The sequence below is a fragment of the Drosophila biarmipes genome, chromosome 3R (assembly GCF_025231255.1).
Source record: "Drosophila biarmipes strain raj3 chromosome 3R, RU_DBia_V1.1, whole genome shotgun sequence".
NCBI classification, from domain to species: Eukaryota; Metazoa; Arthropoda; class Insecta; order Diptera; family Drosophilidae; genus Drosophila; species Drosophila biarmipes.
The window spans coordinates 10,882,594-10,901,343 of NC_066616.1; the positions used below are offsets into that span (position 1 = coordinate 10,882,594).

At 43.1% G+C, this 18,750-nt stretch overlaps 2 protein-coding genes and 1 long non-coding RNA gene across 5 annotated transcripts; 2 read left to right on the top strand and 1 right to left on the bottom strand.

Annotated features, from left to right (window-relative positions):
• The first annotated feature begins 615 nt into the window (after positions 1-615).
• LOC108031823 (uncharacterized) lies at positions 616-16,641 on the top strand. 2 transcript variants are annotated; one of them, XM_017105553.3, is made up of 5 exons: positions 616-802; positions 2,456-2,542; positions 12,505-12,702; positions 14,557-15,161; positions 15,586-16,641. In XM_017105553.3, exons 2-5 carry the CDS (start codon positions 2,495-2,497, stop codon positions 15,839-15,841), a joined length of 1,107 nt encoding a protein of 368 aa, XP_016961042.2. In that variant the 5' UTR covers positions 616-802; positions 2,456-2,494; the 3' UTR covers positions 15,842-16,641. The 2 variants fall into 2 exon arrangements, with proteins under 2 accessions (XP_016961042.2, XP_016961043.1); XM_017105554.3 differs by lacking the exons at positions 616-802; positions 2,456-2,542 and adding an exon at positions 11,925-12,309.
• On the bottom strand, positions 6,184-7,429 carry LOC122817802 (uncharacterized). 2 transcript variants are annotated; one of them, XR_007764707.1, is made up of 3 exons: positions 7,415-7,429; positions 6,524-6,842; positions 6,184-6,463 (listed from the first exon to the last, which is right to left on the bottom strand). It is a non-coding gene; the product is annotated as an uncharacterized LOC122817802 (long non-coding RNA). The 2 variants fall into 2 exon arrangements; XR_006367371.2 differs by lacking the exon at positions 7,415-7,429 and having other exon boundaries at positions 6,524-6,936.
• Positions 16,642-16,772: 131 nt separating the features above from the next.
• Positions 16,773-18,747, top strand: LOC108031890 (TRAF3-interacting protein 1). The gene is made up of 3 exons (XM_017105659.3): positions 16,773-16,970; positions 17,033-17,150; positions 17,210-18,747. The coding sequence occupies exons 1-3, from the start codon at positions 16,836-16,838 to the stop codon at positions 18,745-18,747; spliced, it is 1,791 nt and encodes a 596-aa protein (XP_016961148.1). The 5' UTR covers positions 16,773-16,835.
• Positions 18,748-18,750: the final 3 nt, after the last annotated feature.

Below are 18,750 nucleotides of genomic sequence, written 5' to 3' on the forward strand. Positions count from 1 at the left end.
TCACCGATAAAGATTCAGCGTCCCATATACTTTTTTACGAACATTATTTCAATAATTCGATATATTTTTTTCAACATTTTAATAGCCTATACATACTATAAAATTAAGAAATTATTTCCATAAGGTAGTATTAGTAGTATCTAGATGGGGATATAGAATCATATCATATTATATCTTATGGATATATCGTGATCCACATATGCAGTACCAAAACGCATCACAGACCTCACACCATGGTGCTCTCCGTACGCTCTCTTTGCGCTGGCTAGTCCGGCGTGTTTGCTATCACCATTATCACCCGAATTAGGCGCAATCACTTAACGAACTCGACTGCCATACGGGCGGTACTGGGAAAAGCGATGACTGGCGGGAAGTGGGTGTGAATAACAGCGGCGAACCCGTATTTGCTAGCTACCCAGCACTTGTGGGCACTTCCCACACCGCCGCATGTGGCTGTTCCGTTCTTGGCTCCAGCCGAAGAAACCGAGGCCCAGAGAGCCGCCGGCAGAGCGGCCAGAAGAGAGTCTTCCGGGCGGGAAGAGAGCGGAGTTACGTGCCCCAGAGAGGCGCCAGCCCGCTTTGGGCGATCGCTCGTCGGTTGCTCGGCAGTCAGCTCGGTAGTCACTTGTTTTTGAGTGCTGCCTGGAGTTGGTCGCTCGCTGCTGCGCTCTTAGTGGTTTTGACTAAGTCCCCTTAGTTAGTGCCTCCGTGGGGCTGCGAAAAAGCTGAAAAAATAGAAATATATAATACCGCGTTGTCGTCGCCGCCGCCGCCGCCGCCGCTGCCTTGTATCTCTGTGTTTGTGAGTGCCGAAAAGTAACAGAATCCACACTATTAAAAAAGAAGAGTTGCTATTAAGCGAAATATATACACACACGGCGAACTAAACTAAAAGTTGGGCTAAAGTAGGAGAACGCTGGCGGTTGTTGTTGCCAGGGCCGATCGGCAAAGGCCCCAATTGTGTGTACTGCACTCGGCGCTCGGTGTGCGCCACACTCGTTTGCATTGTGACGAAAATAGCAAACAAAAAACAAAGCCGCCCCCTGTCCCACAGACACAACAGCAACTAAATTAATAACTTAAGTAACAGCCGCAGCACGAAGCGGCTGAGTCGGCGTCGGCCGCCGGAATTATTATTATAACATGGAAAAAATCCTAAAGTTGGGGAGCATTTCGTCTAGATAAAAGGCAGCACAAAAGTCAACTGGCAAAAGATCACGAAAGGCGGTACACAGCACACACAAACATTTCCATTTGTCGCTGCCGGAAAACCAAATCACATCTGTACAGTCGGAACTCTGCAAGTCGGAAGCCCCCAAGAGCCGGGCTCTATCAGGGCATACATTTCCGTACACCTAAGGCGGTCTGGAGGGTTATCAAACCAGAGCTTCGGCGCCGTACAACTGCGACAAAAATTATAGGTCTACATTTTAAATTAAAGAGATTACAATTTTTATTTTAATAACAATTTACATCCTAAACTTCATCATCATCTTTTTAGTATAGACAGTTTATAAAGCAGAGATAAAAAGGACTTTTTGGTACACATTTATTTACCTTAATATGGAAAACACAACATTTTTGGTTTAGAAAAATTTATTTACATATTTCAACTCCTTTACTTCCATTTTTAAATTGATATAAAATTTAAAAACTACGTCTCTGTAATACATATCTTTCAAATAAATTTTTTTTTTGTTTTTCAGAAATATTCACATAATTCCATGTTTCAATTTCATTACTTAATTATATATTTTTATTAGAACAACAGTTTGTTTTTTTAAAGATCTATATATATGCATACATCTTTCTTTGGTATAAACCTTTCAATTTGATTTATTTTTTTATGATTATGATATATATGTTTTCTAAAGATAAATTCAGAAAATGTAGTTCTACCCCTCTTTAATGTACGGATACTATGTATTTAAATACATTTGAAAGGTATCTGAATTTGAAATACATTTTATTTCCTTAAAATAATAAATCGTTTAATGGAAAATTGGTTTATATTTAGTATGTACCTAAGTCCGACTTATAGAGGTCCGACTGTACCCACTTACACGCGTCACCGGCACACTCCCACTCTCGCACACACACCCACCACCACCAACACACGCCCCTCTGGAGATTTGCACAAGTGCAGAAACAAAAAGACCGAAGAAACGAAAGAGGAAAAACACGGGATTTGCTCTGCCGCCAGCCTTGACTAGAGCGAAAAGCCCAAACTAAGTAGTCGGTTAAATAATTACTGGGAAATTGCACAACGCCGCTTGATTGCAGCCGCCGAAAAAACCGAAATAAAAAGCTGCCAAGACACCTCAAAAGCCCCCACGAACAGGGGAATTGTTTCATATTCGGCTGATTGTGGGACAGGCAGAAGGCAAAAAACAAAAATTAATTATTGTCAGTGAGTGGAGCGACCGTACTTAGTATTTTTATGTTCTCCATGCAGGCGACCCGGTACCAGCAGAAAACACACAACTTCACGGAAATGGATTACATCGTAAAGGCCTACAAAGACTGGAAGTTGCACTCGCAGGTGAGCGTCGGGTTTTCCACACTGCAGGGGGAGTGTTCGCCACTCAAGGCTAGGTGTCAGTCCACTACAAATTCATAATTGTCGTGGGCTCCAGAGACAGCAGGAAGCTGCCAGGGGCTCACAACCAAGGTGTATTCAAACTGCAAATGGAATCACAGTCGTAAGCCGGCGAAACCACTTACAAATTAATCTGAGCCGAAGAGACCGAGGGTCGGGGCGAGAAACACTGCTAATTTGTGTACTTACTTGGAAACTATTTGTATCTTATTTATCGGTAAGACGAAAACAGGGAATTGGCTTTGATACTTTGTTCCAGGAGAATAAAAGCGTCAGAGCTACGTTAATGGTTTTTAATAATACTAATTTAATAGAAAACACTCCTCATAATAATCGGAGCAAAAGGCAAAAGGCGTTGGGATGAAAAACACTGCTAATTTGCGTGTTTGTTTAAAAACTATTTGATCTTTAATTATCATTATTAGAAAAGTGAAAATTTGCCTCGGTTTTTTTACAATTATTTACAATTGATTTAGTTCTAATATATGTATAGTATATTTCTGTATTTCAAAATCTACTGTTTCTTCTGTGAGTGCCTTCGAATCTTAAGCCCACAAAGATAGATCTCGTATCTCGTGGGTCTCCAGCAATCTGGTCTTAACGGCTTTTGCCACTCGAAGCGCTGGCCTGCGGCAATCGGCTGAGATGACGACAATTTTGTGGCTTTCTTGCAGAATCGAAGCCAACTTCTGCTGGCTCTTTGTCTGATCATTAATATTTTTGTGCACCTTTTCTACAGTCGCGGATTCGCGTGGTTGTTGGAGAATGCGAAAGGCTGCGGAGTCACGGCAATAAGCGGTCGTTAGCTCATGGCTTCAAGTTGCGGCTTTCAGCCGGAGTCTAAGCCAATGCAGGACAGTGGGGGGCAGAAAAGTAGCAACTCTCCGAAGTCAAATAATTATTTTAGCAACGCCATAAGATATTGTTTACTATAAAATTAATCAAATACAATTATAAGAATATTAATAAATCTAATAAACTTTAGTAATTGGTAAAAACATTTTAGACCTAAGTTTCTAAAAATTACTGAAACCTCATATTTAAATAATTATTTTTTATAAGAACTCTACTTTTTGATTTTCTTATATTGATGGATGTAATTTCAAAACCCAGCCCCGCAAAATATTAAAGTTATTCCTATGCCTTCACAAAAAAAGCATTATTATAACAAATGGACCTCCAATTTGTATACCATTTATTCCAATGTTATTTGAAGAACCAGTCACACTATTTTGATCCATATTATACAGATGTGTATGCCCCAGACGAGCACCTCGACCGTCGTCAAGCACTCGGCTTCTGGGGCGGGAGACACGGGGCGCTGTCTGTGAGCCGGAGTGCTTAACCGCATTTAGGAAAGACCCGGCCGAAAGACACTCGGCAACAGCCAAACAAAATAATAAATTATTCTGTGAAACACGATCGTGTCGAAATGGTCTCGCATTACCCAAGAAAAAGCCACTCCGAGCTGGCGCTGCTCTTTCGGCTCCTCGGCTTCTTTCCACTGTACCTGGTGTCGTTTCTACCTATTCGTGTTTATTTTCCTGGGGCCCACTGTGCTGCGGGTGTGCGAGTGTGCTGCTTCGATTGCCAATCCAAGCCCAATCCGAGTGCGAGCGCGAATGCCACCAAAGTGTGCTAAGATCGTGGCCAGCGAACCAACGCGATGAGTAAGCCCCAGCCAGCGGCATACATCTGGTCAAAAGCAAAAGCAAAAGCAAAGCCAAAAGCAGCCCCAGCCACCAACTGGCGCGACTCTCCCCTCCGGTCGGAGTGCAATTGGCCAGCGAGTGTGCGAGTGTGGAAAAACAGCAGTGCAGCACAGCCAGTGCACTCGAAAAAATCAGCAATATTATATACAATTTTTAAAATTACTCGCTGGGAAAAAATATGTTGTATTATTTTTTTGTGATAACAAAGCTATAATCCTTTTTTATTTGAGTTTTCTAAAGCCTATTTAGAACAATAGTACCTTAACTTGTTAAGTATTATACTAATTTCCATATCGAAAAACCGGAATAAATGTGACTTTTTTAGAACCAAATAATACTTATCAAAAGCGGTTTAATCACAGTTTATACAATGTGTTATATTTAGAATGCGGGCGATTTTATTGCTAGTATTTCGAACTGACTTTCTAATTTTTATATTGATTGAAATATGTAAACTGGTTGTCAGCTCAGTTTGGGAGAAGGCATATTATTAAATATCACAACATTTTATAGATATAACACGGGATCAATGCATAAATAATCTATGTATGAACACCGCTTTTGTTAATAGTTTTCATCTGCGAAACTAAGCCCATTTTTCCTCCGTGCTGAAAGCGAGAACAACGAGTTGAGGCGATCGCAAAATGCATTTTATACGCTGGCTGCAGCTGCTAATTGGGCCAATGCACAGTGCCCAAAGTATAGAGCCAATTCATGCTTCGCATCGCATTCCATTTGGACTTCTAAAAATATCCCCGGCCTTGGACGCGATCGGGATCCTCTTCTCCAGAGGGTTCAGTGCACCCCATCCGGTTTCTGCGGCCATCTTGCAGTTGGGGTTTCTGTGCCGCCTGGAATCTGAGGTTGTCCTTCGCCCAGACATGCGATGGGCGAAACTTAAGTAAATGCAAAGCACCTATCACTCCGCTGGCGCATTCGCCTCTGCACACAGGTGTAACTCCTCCGCCGAAGCCACCAGCTGGCCAGCGGTGGGTGGTGTTGGCCTTCGTTAATCAGTTAACTGCTCCGCTTTGATTTGGTAATGGGAATGGTGGTTTGCATGCGGGCGGGCCTCACCACACGAGGTTGGTCTATTACTCACGGCTATTTGGCGATAACTTGGGTGTAATTAAGTTCGCCAGCCATTTGGGTCACGCGCAAGAGTTTAGGTTGTCGTTTGGTACCTGTTACACCGCCACCATATCATATCACATGAGCGAAAGGCTAAATATTCAAAAACTTGATATATTTAGCAGTAGCAACTAGATAGAAGACAGTGTAGGACATAACAAATGTGCTGAAAATATTAAATAAATTTTAACAACTCAGCTTTGTTGATTGTACTGCGTCGCGCTGATTAATTGATGACCTGTCACCGACCCATCGTCTGTATACTTTTCGAGTACTTGGCTACAATGTTATTTGATGCTGATAGAAAGTACGAACAGTTCAAAAGGTCTTCTTTTATTTTACTAAAACGAAAACCTGTTTATGGTTTAGTTGTTGTAGATGTTTAATATTTGATTAATTAATTATCCCCTTTGAAAGGGATTATTACAAAATGAGGTTGCGCAGAGATTGACTCCAGGCTCAGGGTCTAAGTTCGCCTTCGAGGCGTCGAAACCCGATGTTTTTTCGGTGGCCTTCTCCTCCGTAGCGTGGAAGTCCGGAGTTTTCCCGGTGGGTTGAGCCAGAATATGTCCCAGGGACAGCAGGAGCACGACCACAGTGGTCACAAAAACTAATATGTCCATTGCGAGCGGCGAATTAATTTAAACTGAATTAAAACTGAGAAACACGAGTCTTCTTATCATCACCATTATGAAGTATTTTTCTACAATGCTGTTTCGATGCTGACGAAAATAAGTATAGTTCACGGGGCCACGTAGATTCCACTTTTATTTCATAAAAATAAAAATCAAATTACGGTTGGGTTCTGATATAATATTTAACATCCGAAGGGATGACTACAAATAGAGAAAACGCCATGAAAGGTGCCATTCTCAGGGGTAAGATCCATTCTCGTGATGTTGAAATCCAGTGTTTTCTCGGTGGGTTGAGCCAAAAGGTGTCCCACGCACAGCAGGAACACGATCGAATAGGTCACAAGAAATAAAAGGTCCATGGCGAGCGACGAAATAATCAAGACTGGCTGAAAAAATTCTTATCATCATCAGTAGTTAGGTTTGTATGAGAATGCCCAAGCTTTTACCATTTATGGGTACTCTCTGACAAGCAAATATAGTTTAAAAGGTCAAATTCACAAAAAGAGCCCTTTCAAAGCTCACAATTATCCCGATCTGCAAAAGGGATTATTACATCCTCCAACTGCGGTCTGATCAGTTGCATTCTCAGGGTCAGAATTAGCCTTAGTCTGGTCAAAATACGTGCTTTCCGTGGAGGATTGGGCCAATAGATATTCCACGCACAGCAGGAGAACAATCAAACTGGTCACAAAAAAAGATACGTCCATTTCGACCGGCAATGTATGCTGGACTGAAGGAAGTCAACGAATCTCCCTATCGGCGTCCCTATACAAAGAGCGATTATCTCCAGGTATATAGTATTTCTGCTCTGCATTATACATATGCGTGTTAGATTATGTGAATTGTTTGTGGATTCCACTTACTCTTCGAACAAATTTTTATAAATATATATAAATATATTTAAGTATATGCGCAAATAAGTCTAAAAGTATCAGAAATCCACAGTGAGTTCATTTGATTAAACAAACATTTTAAATATGTATATATTTTTCGAGGAATAATAACAAAAGCTGTTTTTATTACTATCATTACTACTGAGATTAGGCGAATGGAAATTCTGCTTTGAGTACAAGAAGCGAACGATCGTTATCGCTGGCAAGTTTCTATATTATACAACATTTTAAGTACAAAATATTCCAACGCAACAAGATTGCTTCAATTGATCACGCAGAAGTATTGAAAACAAACGTGTTAATAATACATTGTGATAAAAATATACGTATTTATCAGGAGCAAATATGGAAATCACGAAAACTGATTTGTGGGTCAGTAAACAAATCAAAAGCTATACATATATGAGAAGGGGGAAATTTGTGCTTCTTGGCTTTAAGTTATACCAGAATGAAATCACCGCTTTCCTCCTGGAAGTGCGAAAACCCCAAGAGCATCTCGGGGATGCCAGTGAGTCAGTCGAGCGAACTCTTTGCCGAGCTCGGAGATGAAACCAACCGAAGTTTTGCTTCCTGCTGCACAGTGTGATCTGAAGACTGGTTTTCTGTGGAATTTTCGACATTCTATTTTTTCGTTGTGGGTTTATTTGCGATTACTGAATTCTATATTTAAGTTTTGGTCCGATCAAGCGGCTGCAACCGGTTCGAAAAGCTCTGAACAAGCGTCAATGTACAGCAGCCCTGCGATTGATATGCGTTATTGTTTTGACTGTGACAGCAGCTTATAGGTCCGAATAAATTTTGAAAATGAGCCACAGATAGGTCGGCAGTTGTTCAGGAGCTAACAAACCGAAGTTTGGGGCTCTTTGTCTAGGCATTTGTCTCGATTTGTACGGGTGTTGGCCTTGACTTTCTCAGACGTGTCTTATCAGCATTAGAACGCGCTGATCGAACGATTCGAGGGCCCACAACCCTGTAAAATTCCCCTAAATGCGCATTGTTCGGCGTACCCAAATACTATGTGTTTATCTTTGATCGCACCTCACATTGATCATAAACGAGGGCTGCACCCTCCCTCCTAGGAGCGAAGGCGGCAATCTTATCAGCAAACAGTTTGTCACCCAAAACAAGGGAACTGTAGAAGTAGAAACAAAAAGCCCCATTGTCGGCCATCCGTTTTGCGAGAGCCAAGGCAAACACTAAAAACAAGAGCTCAAGTAGCCGCAGGCATATAATTAATAGTTGAATAAATCATATTGATAGTCGTTTGATGGCTTCCCAGATGTTTTCCAATGACACACAACAGCACTATTATATGGGTATTATGGAACCAGGCGCACAATCAATCACACGCCCAAGTGCAACGTCATTAGGAAATAAAACAGCGTTTATAGAGATTGACAATTTGAAGGGTTCCATTTGCCACTTGTCTAAAACTCGACAAACAGCCAGAGTGTTTGATGTTCTTGAAAACATGCATTACTACATTTTCAGCCACCAGCCCAAGAATTTTTGCTCACTCTTTGGCATGATAAACTGCCAACCGCAAAACCGCAGAAATAATATTTTCATCGTCAGCTCGGTTCAAGCCCATGAGTAATCAATCCGCCGTTTTATATCCCAATGAATTATCCAGAGACGAAAATCACCAAGAGCTGATGGGCAACTTTTTGCAAGGTGGAGAGTGTCTCCACAATCATTCGTTTCTTTGTAAAATATTTGAAATGTCATAAAGAGTCACGTTGATAGATTTTGCACGTAGCACTGGCAATCAAAAGCGTGAAGATGTGTTCGGCGAAATTCTCTTCCAGTTGGCACAAAAATAGTCACCAAATATCTTAGGAACTTGGCCCTCACCACGCCAGCTTAGGAACAACAGCCCTTGAAGAGCCGGCGACCCATCCGTTTAATTTATCGCCGAATATAAATAAACTTAAATGAAAAGCCCACTTAAGACCCGGACACTTGACTTATGGGGCTCTGGCACTCGCAGGCGGGTTATACAAGCGGCCGTTGATATCGCCGTGGACAACTTGAGCCCGGGGGCATTAAAAAGTCAATTCCTCGGGGACTTTCCCGGCAATTCCCTGATAAAACAAAGCATGAGGTTAGTAGGGGAAAATAATGCAAATTTCTGGGCACTTAAGTCAAGGTTCGATGGGCTTAGGACTCGTGATTGATATACCAGCAAACCAGCAACCTTGTTTACTTTGCTTAGAACTCCATATCGTAATCGTATCTGCAGTTTTAGGCCAAGGAATAACCGCCCGCTTAGGCAGCGTGAATCATCTCTGTGGCCATACCATCTGCTGGTCAATATTTACCATCGAGTGGCCAAGAGAATGCACAAGAAATCACGTGTCTTCGCACCAATAAACCCCTTTGTTTGGCTTTATCGCGGCCATGGGGCCAGTGTTTTCCATATGCCAACCATAACTTGACTCGGTGCTCCAGATAATGACGCGAACACATGGAGTATCAATCTGAATAGATATATGGAGGAGCTTCTTTCGCCTCAGGCACGTAGCATACATACAAACTGTTTTGGTTGCCGTTTATCAATTGCAATTCCCAATTTTGGGGCCTTTAATTAATACTAAAGATAGTGCCCGCCTGGCACTGGTTATGTGTGCCTAACCTTCGGTTAAAAAATCCATAAATTTTTGGAACAAAAACAAACCGCACAGCTGCGGGCACGATTGAAAGGCAGCAAATTGAAATAGATTACCAACGATATCGTTAAATTTATGAGTGTGTGAGCCGCATTAGCTGGATAATTTATGGCTCTGATTATGGGCCAACTAAAAGTGGACTCCGCCTTGACCTTCGGCACTCGAAGTTCTTTGAACGCAGGCGATAATTTCCCATCAAGCGATGAACTGGCTGATCCGCAGAGCGGTTCAATTAGTGACTCACAAAGCGAAGAAGCGCCAGCCAGCCGAGCATGTCTGATGTCTCAATATGCCTCGGTTAGAGCCAAAGTGCCAAAAAGCATTTAACATTCATTTCTGCGCCAATAAACGCGCACACTACCAAAGAGCAGCAAAGGCAGTGGCATACAGTAGGATCGTGTGCTGATCATCAATCAGGTGTTTTGTGGGCTGTGCGTGGAATGAGCAATGCTGAGCGCTTTCTCTGCAGGTTCTACATTTCTACATTTCCAGATCCAAATCGGAATACTCGGTGTACACCACGGCGTATGAGTGTTTTTCCACCCGCCAGAACTAGTGACGCAGCATTCAGCTCGTGACCGGCTTGAACAATGGACAATTGTTTGCAGGCATGCGCATGTCAATGACCGGCTCGTCACCCTCACCCCCTTAGATCGGCCAGATATATAGCTTTATACTAGGTATTTGCCCATAGAAAACTATGGAGAGCACACAGCGAATGAGTTTCAGCTGCCACCGCATTCTGTGTTCCTTATCTGCGCAGCTTATCTGCAAAATATTTGCCAAACATAAATAAATGGCGCCCAATACAAAGCATGGGCAACGGTGGCAATAGTGTCACCAGTCCTAGCAACGGCAAAAATTATACTTTAATTGACTTGAAATATGGGAACATTTTGATTTTAACGAGAAAGTATATTAGTGAATAGTAGTGTTGCTACTTCTATTAGTATGATGCAACTATGCAAATTATTATATTTTCCTGTATCGCCAATACGGCAAGCGAAAAATACACAGCAAACTTTTTATTAGATTGCAGTACTTTTAAAATCATTTAATCAATCTATAAATATTTTAGAAAAAAAAAAAAAGAAATGTTAAGCATAAGACTGTGTTTTTTAATTTTGCTTGCGGGTAATAAATGCTTTCTGGGAAATAAATAAAAAATTTACTTATTTTTCATACAAAAAACTATAAAAAGTAAGACAATTTTAACCGCATTTCGCTTTCTATAATTTGGTACGGTTTTATGGCTTCGGAAAGAAATATTATTGGTTTTTCTATGGGTTTTACTTTCTTGGGAAACCATTTATTGCCAGCTGAATCAGTAGCACTGGAAGGCGAATAAAATGGCGCAAAAGAAGTAAAAGAAACATTGAATTAAACAGCCTGATATGGTGTACTAACACTTGTTGTTGACCTTAAACGTGCCCGGTATCGCGTCCATTATGGCCAAAGCCCATAATGCAAATATGCGGTAGTTATTGAACAGGCAATGCAATAATGCAGCAATATTGCGCATACAATGCTCAGCTACCATTAATAAATAAAGTCACATGTTAATTATCAGGCAGTGGCACGTCGTCCACTGGCACCACTAATTTCAATATTTGCAGCAGCTGTTGGTGCTGGGACAAAAACAAAATATAAAAAATACGAAAATAACAAACTCAGCGGCGACCTGCTTTGTTCAAACAGGTTCGAGCCGACTGCAAATATATACAATACATTAAAAGACGTTTACGTAGCCGACGCGGATCACGTGAAAAAATTATCCACCGCTGGCGGTGAAACACTAACAAACTGAAAAATTAGCAATGTCTGGATGTTTGAGACAAAGGAAAGGCATATATAAAGTGCGCTAACTGCTGGCCATTTAAAATGCGCGCCATTTTGTTGAGTCAGGTGGCAGCGCCAGACAGCCTTTGAAAGATTGAAATTGGAAAAGGAGAATTTTTGATTATTTGTGATTAGCACTTTTAACAAGTTAAATTGTAAACAATAACAACAATAAAATATAAATAACCAAATTAGTTTGCTATTAATCTATGAAATTCTACTTTAATTTTTTCTAAGTTAAAATTAGATCCTTACAATTAATTGAAACCACTTGTTTTAAAGGTAATTGAGTGATCTTAAGGCATTTAAATACCTTCTAACGACAAAAGAATTATCAAGGGATATTTGATATTTTCAACTAAGTCATCATTTCCACAACCGGAAATGCAGATATATCTGTCAAATCAATCTGGTCATTTGAAATTTCCCGCCGCGTCGAGGGCAGGGCTGCATTTCCGATGTCCTTTTGCCAAACATATCGATACTATCGCGAGATGCTGGCCCATCTCTAGCAAACACGTAGTAAACAGAAAGAAAAAGCAATTGGATCGAAAAATCGCAATTGCAACAATAACGGGGCACTCGCGTGTGCAAATATTAGCGCAATTCGTCGGCAGCGTGGGAAGAGGGCGTTAAAATCGGGGGGAGGTCGTCGTCGCCACCCACTCGCACTCTCCGCCCAGCTCTCGCCATCCCGCTCGCTCTGTTTTGAAAGGCCTGCCATGCGTGTGTGTGAGTGACTTGGGGCTCCATATGCGTGTGTGTGTCGCAGCGGTGGAGTAACTGTAACGGTTGCAGTTGCATTTACCGTTGCAAAGGAGCGGCGTTCGGGTGAGTGCGCCCAATAATTAATTAATGCGGAAATAAGCGCCTTTCAATCCAGTCGCCCCAACACTGCCTTAAAAATCAGTCTGCACTACACGTTCCACATTTTACATATTCCCGCTGTGACCGTGTGCGTTGCGTGTTGGCCATGACATCACTAATAGTATAAACCCAACTGTCTCCTTTCCACATCCATTGCAGTTTCAAGAGATCGTGCCCGACATGGACGACTCGGAATTCATGTTCAACGAGAAGCAATCGATCCGGGACTCCGGGCGCACCCTGAAGCGCTACGGGAGCACCTGCTGCAACAGCCTCCGCAACAACGAGACCCTCATCCGGCACATCGTGGAGAAGACGGACACGCTGCAGGGCATCGCCCTCAAGTACGGCTGCACGGTGAGTCCACCGGGGTCAATCCTCTGGAGAAATCAGCCAGTCATTCCGCCTGGGTTTTGTGCCAGGGCAGGAAGCTGCAAGAGTGCCAGTGAAAGTTGCCTCCGATATGATTATACGTCCCCCAAGTAGCTACAAGTTATTCCGAAGTTTGTTAAAGGTTTTTTAGATACCCCTATCCTCAGTTTAAAAATATTTTGAATGAATTCGGAAGATAGTTCTTCTGTAAAGATGGTTCTTCCTTTTGAATTTATTCAATATTAGTCGTTTATTTAATGTTAATATTTATTTTAAATCTCTCATAAAAATTTATAAAACAATTCCTAGATATTCTTTACCTTACAATAAGGAACAACTCTAAGCTAGTAACCTTTTAAATGCCAAATTCCTTAAATTAATATGAGTTTCTTTAAGTTGTAATAGTCAAATATCTATTTTTGAACTTTAAAATATTAACATTGCACATTTCCCGTTGTGCAATTTGAAAGGGAAGCTCCAACAGTGCACATCTAGTACTTCAAATGCCAACTGCCTGTGATTTACAACCGCTCTTCGTGGAAGCTCCACTAGTTCCCTTTAAATATATGTCGTAATCCCACTTACTTAGAGTCAAATATTCATTTTACGCCAGACAATTACTTTCCAATTTATAAAGCCCAATCAAGATAGTAGATTTTACTTCTATTGATTCCGAAATATTTTAACGTAAATCACCCTCAAGAAGTTCATCAAAATTCAAGGCTTTGGTCCTATAATTTTGCAACGCCTTAGCCTTTGCCAAATATGATTAAATCTTCTTGGCCTGTACTTTTTTAAATGGGCCAACGAAAAGAGCTGTGCTGACACGCTAACCCTTTTCTATTTTAAAATTTCAGCCCACGTTATTTTGGATTTGTGGAGCTTAGCATGCAGACCTTAAACTTTCGTATTTAAAATTTTCGTAAATACCAAAGATCTGACTTAAAATGTAAATTAAGAAATACTTTTTCAAGTACTAGAACTTTCATCCTAAAAAGTAATTCAAAATGTATATGTGCCGCTGCTGGAAGGCCAGAGCAATTACAGTCACGCTAGCCCCGCTAATTTATTTTGTATGGGGTTCTTCAAATTATTTTCCAATTATGAATCTTGACGGAATTATTCCGCCACATCCATTGATTTCTTACACTCTCGGGGAAGCTTTATCAGTGCAGCAATCACGCGAACCCGCTGCATTTTAAATGTCAACTCCCAGGGATTTGAATATATCGATTCAATAGTGGCCATGTTGCCCCGGGTAACTCCCATACCATTCCAACCCCAACCACATGTCATTCTGCTCTTTCTTGGAATTTACGACCGAACCCACACCTTCTCAGAACTGCGGGGGATGTGATAAGTCGTCTAGTGACTTGGGCAAACAGGAGATAGCGACTTGTGAGAAGGGCCAGTCAGTATAGAGACTAGTATCCAGTATCTAGCCTTTGGTCTGGCTGTTTATCAGCCTCGTTATCGCCGGGTACCCGGGGACCTGTGGAAAATGCTGCAGCCCCATGTTTAGACACCCCCTCCCGACTTGACAGATTGCTGCATATAATTTATGTCCACAATGGGAACTCGACTGTTCAGTTAGCACAGGTCCAATATTTGCCTAAAGTCCGATTAAGTTTATTGACTCGCCAGATCTGAGATCTCGCTGTAGGCCAAAACAATGTATGCAGTTGCAAGCCACTTGACCCGATTGGCCATATATGCGACAAAGCCGGCTCATCCGTCCGTCGATCACAAACCCATCCATCAATCATGTGTCAGCGCTGCAATTGCCCGTAATTGATGAGCTCCTCCAACTTATACGTATACCTGTGTATTGCATTTCAGACGGAGCAAATACGACGGGCCAACCGCCTCTTCGCCTCGGACAGCCTGTTCTTGCGTCAGTTTCTGTTCATCCCAGTGGAGAAGAACTCGCCCTACTATCCCCAGGTGCCAGGAGAATCGATAGCCGCCTTCGATGCCGTGCTGGCCACCCCGCCGGGCACTCCGGACGCCAATGGCCAGCGGGAGGCGCACAACAATGCCAACAATCTGAGCCAGAGCAGCAGCAACAGTTTCATGAAGAGCAACGACATCAGCAGCAGCAGTAGCAGCAGCAGCAGCAGCAGTGGGAGCAGCAGCAGCTGCAACACAAGTGGCTCCGGTCCCAGTCCCGGAGGATCGCGTTCCGGCGGCAGCCAGCAGCAGCAGCAACAGCCCCCCCAGAGGCCCTACTCCATTGCCGGGGAGCTGCTGGTGGTGCAGGCCGGAGACGAGGATCCAGCGATGATGCACGGCCACGGTGGATGCAGCGGCAAGCAGAGCAAGAGCCTGGACTCGGTGGCCGCGATGACGCCCGAGGAGGAGAACCGAAAGTGCATGAACGACTTCCTCAACAAGATAGACAACACCATTTCCGAGTCTCGGAAATACGTGGAGCGATCCAAGGAGTAAGTTGAAGTTATAACTCAAGTTTAACCGGAAAATATTTATCGGTTATTTATACAAATATAATAATAATGATAAGATAAATATATACTTTTAAATCAATTAACCAATCATGTAATCAATCACAATAATAGATCGTTCAGCTATCGATTTTATCAAAAATGTATATTTCAATCCGGAAATCAATCAATTGAATAGTTTATTATGTGACAGAATTATGAGGAACACACTTCAATTAAACACTTTAGCAATGATGATGGATCTCTATGCAATGCACAATGCAGTTCAAAAATATTATTAGCAAACAATATAATTTGTTTAATCGCATTATAAAAAATCTACATTTAAACTGTGAAAATGTAATACATTTATAATTATGAATACTTTTAGAATGCATTTTCTAATGGCTTCTGTGGTTCCTTCCAGCCTGGTCAACAGTCAGAGCGACGCGGACATCTGCATCAGTGCCAGCGCCGACTTCTTCCCGCAGCGCCGTCATCCGCTGAACAACTCCTACAAGACCAACAACAACGACCGTCCGCCGCAGTACCAGCGGCACAGCTCCACGGGCAGCGGGAACTCCTCGGACACGGCGCACCTGCTGAACACGACGCAGACGCGACGCGTGCAGAACTCGCTGAAGCGGCTGGAGAAGCAGCAGGACGACTTCTTTGAGTTGTAGCACCCGTCTGCGGGTCGGAGTCTAGCCTAATTACGCTGAGAGTTAATTTTACAATTCGTTTTAATTGCCGCGCATCGGGGGAGACGACTTATGTCAGCATGTTACATCACACGGAAATGCCGCACTCTAAATGTAATATAAATAATGATATATATCGACACGTATGCGCGATACCTTACCTATACGTTTAAAAATAAATGTAACTGAGCTAAAACCTAAACTAAACTAAAAACTAAACCTAAACTAAGCGCTGCGCTATGTAAACCTGTAGTACGATGACAAGGCAGTTCTGTCCCCCTTTCATTTGTTTGATCTTGTGTCAGCCCTGTATAATTGCCGCCAATTTGCTTGCAAGATCCAAACTGATCCGCATCGAACCGATCCGGAAGCCTTCTGTCCTCCTGTCCGCCCTCCTGCCCCCATTATGTTTACTTTTTGTATGACTCTAGCTTTAATCACACTGTGTATAATTTAGTTATGAGAATTATTAATGTTAATTGTATATAGTCGCCAGAAGACACAACAATTCCCCTGGACTGCTCTGACCGCTACACACGAAATTGGCCAACTGTTGACGTGTAATTTTAATTTATTCTTTAGCTTTCCAAAGTATTAAAACGCAACTGAAAATAAATGCCGTTCTATATAAAACTGTAACCTCAATTGTTAAACAAGCATCCACCACAAAAACAATCTAAATATCCCCGAAACCTCAATATCGAACTGCACTCATATCGAGCCAAGTCATGTTGTACGTGAGAATGTTTTATAAAAATAAAGTGAGAATTGTGTTGGAACAACTGATGATGTGTGTTAATGGAGGTATGAACCACAGGAATTCCTGGTGGTGGAGCATGCGCAAGACCCGGTTTGTAAAAATACTATAATATATAGGGAAGTCCCACTTGTTCCGTTGCCAGGACAACTTGGCCGGCACAAACAAATGAAACCGAATGGCTAGCTAACAACATTTCGATTGTGAAAATAAACGAAAATGTCGGACAAAGATCTGGATGCTATAATCCAGGTGACCCAAAAGGTTCTGGGCAAGTACCTGAAGAAACCTCCGCTCACAGAGAAGCTGTTGAAGAAGCCCCCATTTCGGTTCCTCATGGACGTCTTTAATAACGTAAGTGGTTGGATGCTACCCACACTCCCTTGCTTACTCAAATGAGACTTCTTTATGGACAGTTCATCAAGCAAACTGGCAAGTTTGATGGTTTATATACGCCGGAGGAGCAGTCGTTCGAGAATATAAGCAGTCGGGAGGATAAGATACGATACCTCCAGAAGATGATAGATGCAGTCAGTGAGTTGGGTTTTGTAGGGAGGGGTTCATTATCTTTATTAAAGGCTGTATTATTTCAGAGCTTACTACCAAGTCGGACCTCAAAGTACGCACTTCAAAAATAGTTGCTGGTCAGGAGCCGGAGCTCACCAATGAGCTGCTGCAGGCAATGGCCAGTGTGGCGGAAAAGAACCTGGAGTGGGACGGCGTTGTGGACCAGGTGGTAATTGCACACAGTAAAACACCACTTGCCATCACGAAACCAACGAAGGAAAGTAAAATTCCTAGCAAAAATCCCTCGCCAGCCGGAAAGGATGAGGATCCCAAGCGTCGCAAGGAGAAACGCGTATCGCCGCAGGAGCAAAAGCTTCGCAAGGCCAGCGATCAGGCATCCCGGTCCACTCCACCAACGGAGAAGGATAAGGCATCCCAAAGGAAGACTAAAGTACCTAAGGATGATACCAAATTAAGTCGGCAGAACTCCAAGCAAAAGAGTCCTTCGCCCACTAAACTCAAGTCCAAAACCAAGCTGCAGTTATCCACAGAAAGCGATAATGCCAGCATGTCCATGTCGCCAGTGCCAGGAGGAGTAACCAAGCAGTCAGCCCCTGAAGCTGCTCCGGCTAAAGTTGAGCAGGAAACCAAACAGGTATCTCCCTCCAAGGAAAAGGAGTCCTTGGCGGAACCTGAACAGGAAACTCCACCAGCTCCAGCTCCAGCTCCATTAGCTCCACCAGCTGAGCCAGAAAGTCGCAAATCCTCCGGCAGGAGTCGCCGTTCTAGTGGTAACCATCGACAACCAGAACCCAATCCCGCTGAGATCCAACCCCAGCCAGCGGCGCAGTCCTTGGAAAGTAATTCTCCGCCCGCTCCCAACAACAGCGATACAAAGCGGGATGTTCCCCTTTCCAGAGAGAACTCTAAGGACTCCAATCAACGACCTAGAACATCACTAAGACCTCCATCAGCTCGACCGGCGTCCGCACGTCCTGGAGCTCCACGTCGGCGGAATGTGGAGATCGTACTGCAACCAAACGATCAGGTCAAGATGTCTGGCATCAATGTCAAGTTGGAAACCTTTGGCGACTTGGATGACGATGGCGAGAATCTGGTGATCATCGAAGATGCCAACTCCCATGACATTGTGGAAGGCACCGGAGGAGAAGAGCCTGTTTTGGAGGGTCAGCTCGATGCTCAGGGACGCTTGGTCCAGCAGATCTTGGAAACCCAAAAGGAGTTGGTTCATCAAAATGCCGAAGTGGAACCACAACAAAGTCAAGTGGCGCGTCAAAGTTCCGCTCGCCAGGTGAATGACCTGCGCGATGTGATCCAAGGTCTCACCAAGGCTATAAATCCAATGGGAAAACTTCTGGAGTTCATTCCCGAGGACATGGACGCCATGCAGCTGGAGCTAAACATGTGGCGCGAAAGTTACACCCAGGCCTCGATGGAACTCAAGAAGGAGCGCAGTCTCACTGCATCCGCCACGGAGCCCATGAAGCACCAGCTGGAGCAAATCAACGCCAGCATTGACGAGTACCGGGAGCTAATCGACGAGAGTCGTCACAAGATTCTGCAGAACAACGCCCGCATCCTCAAGTTGATGATGGAACAGTAAGCG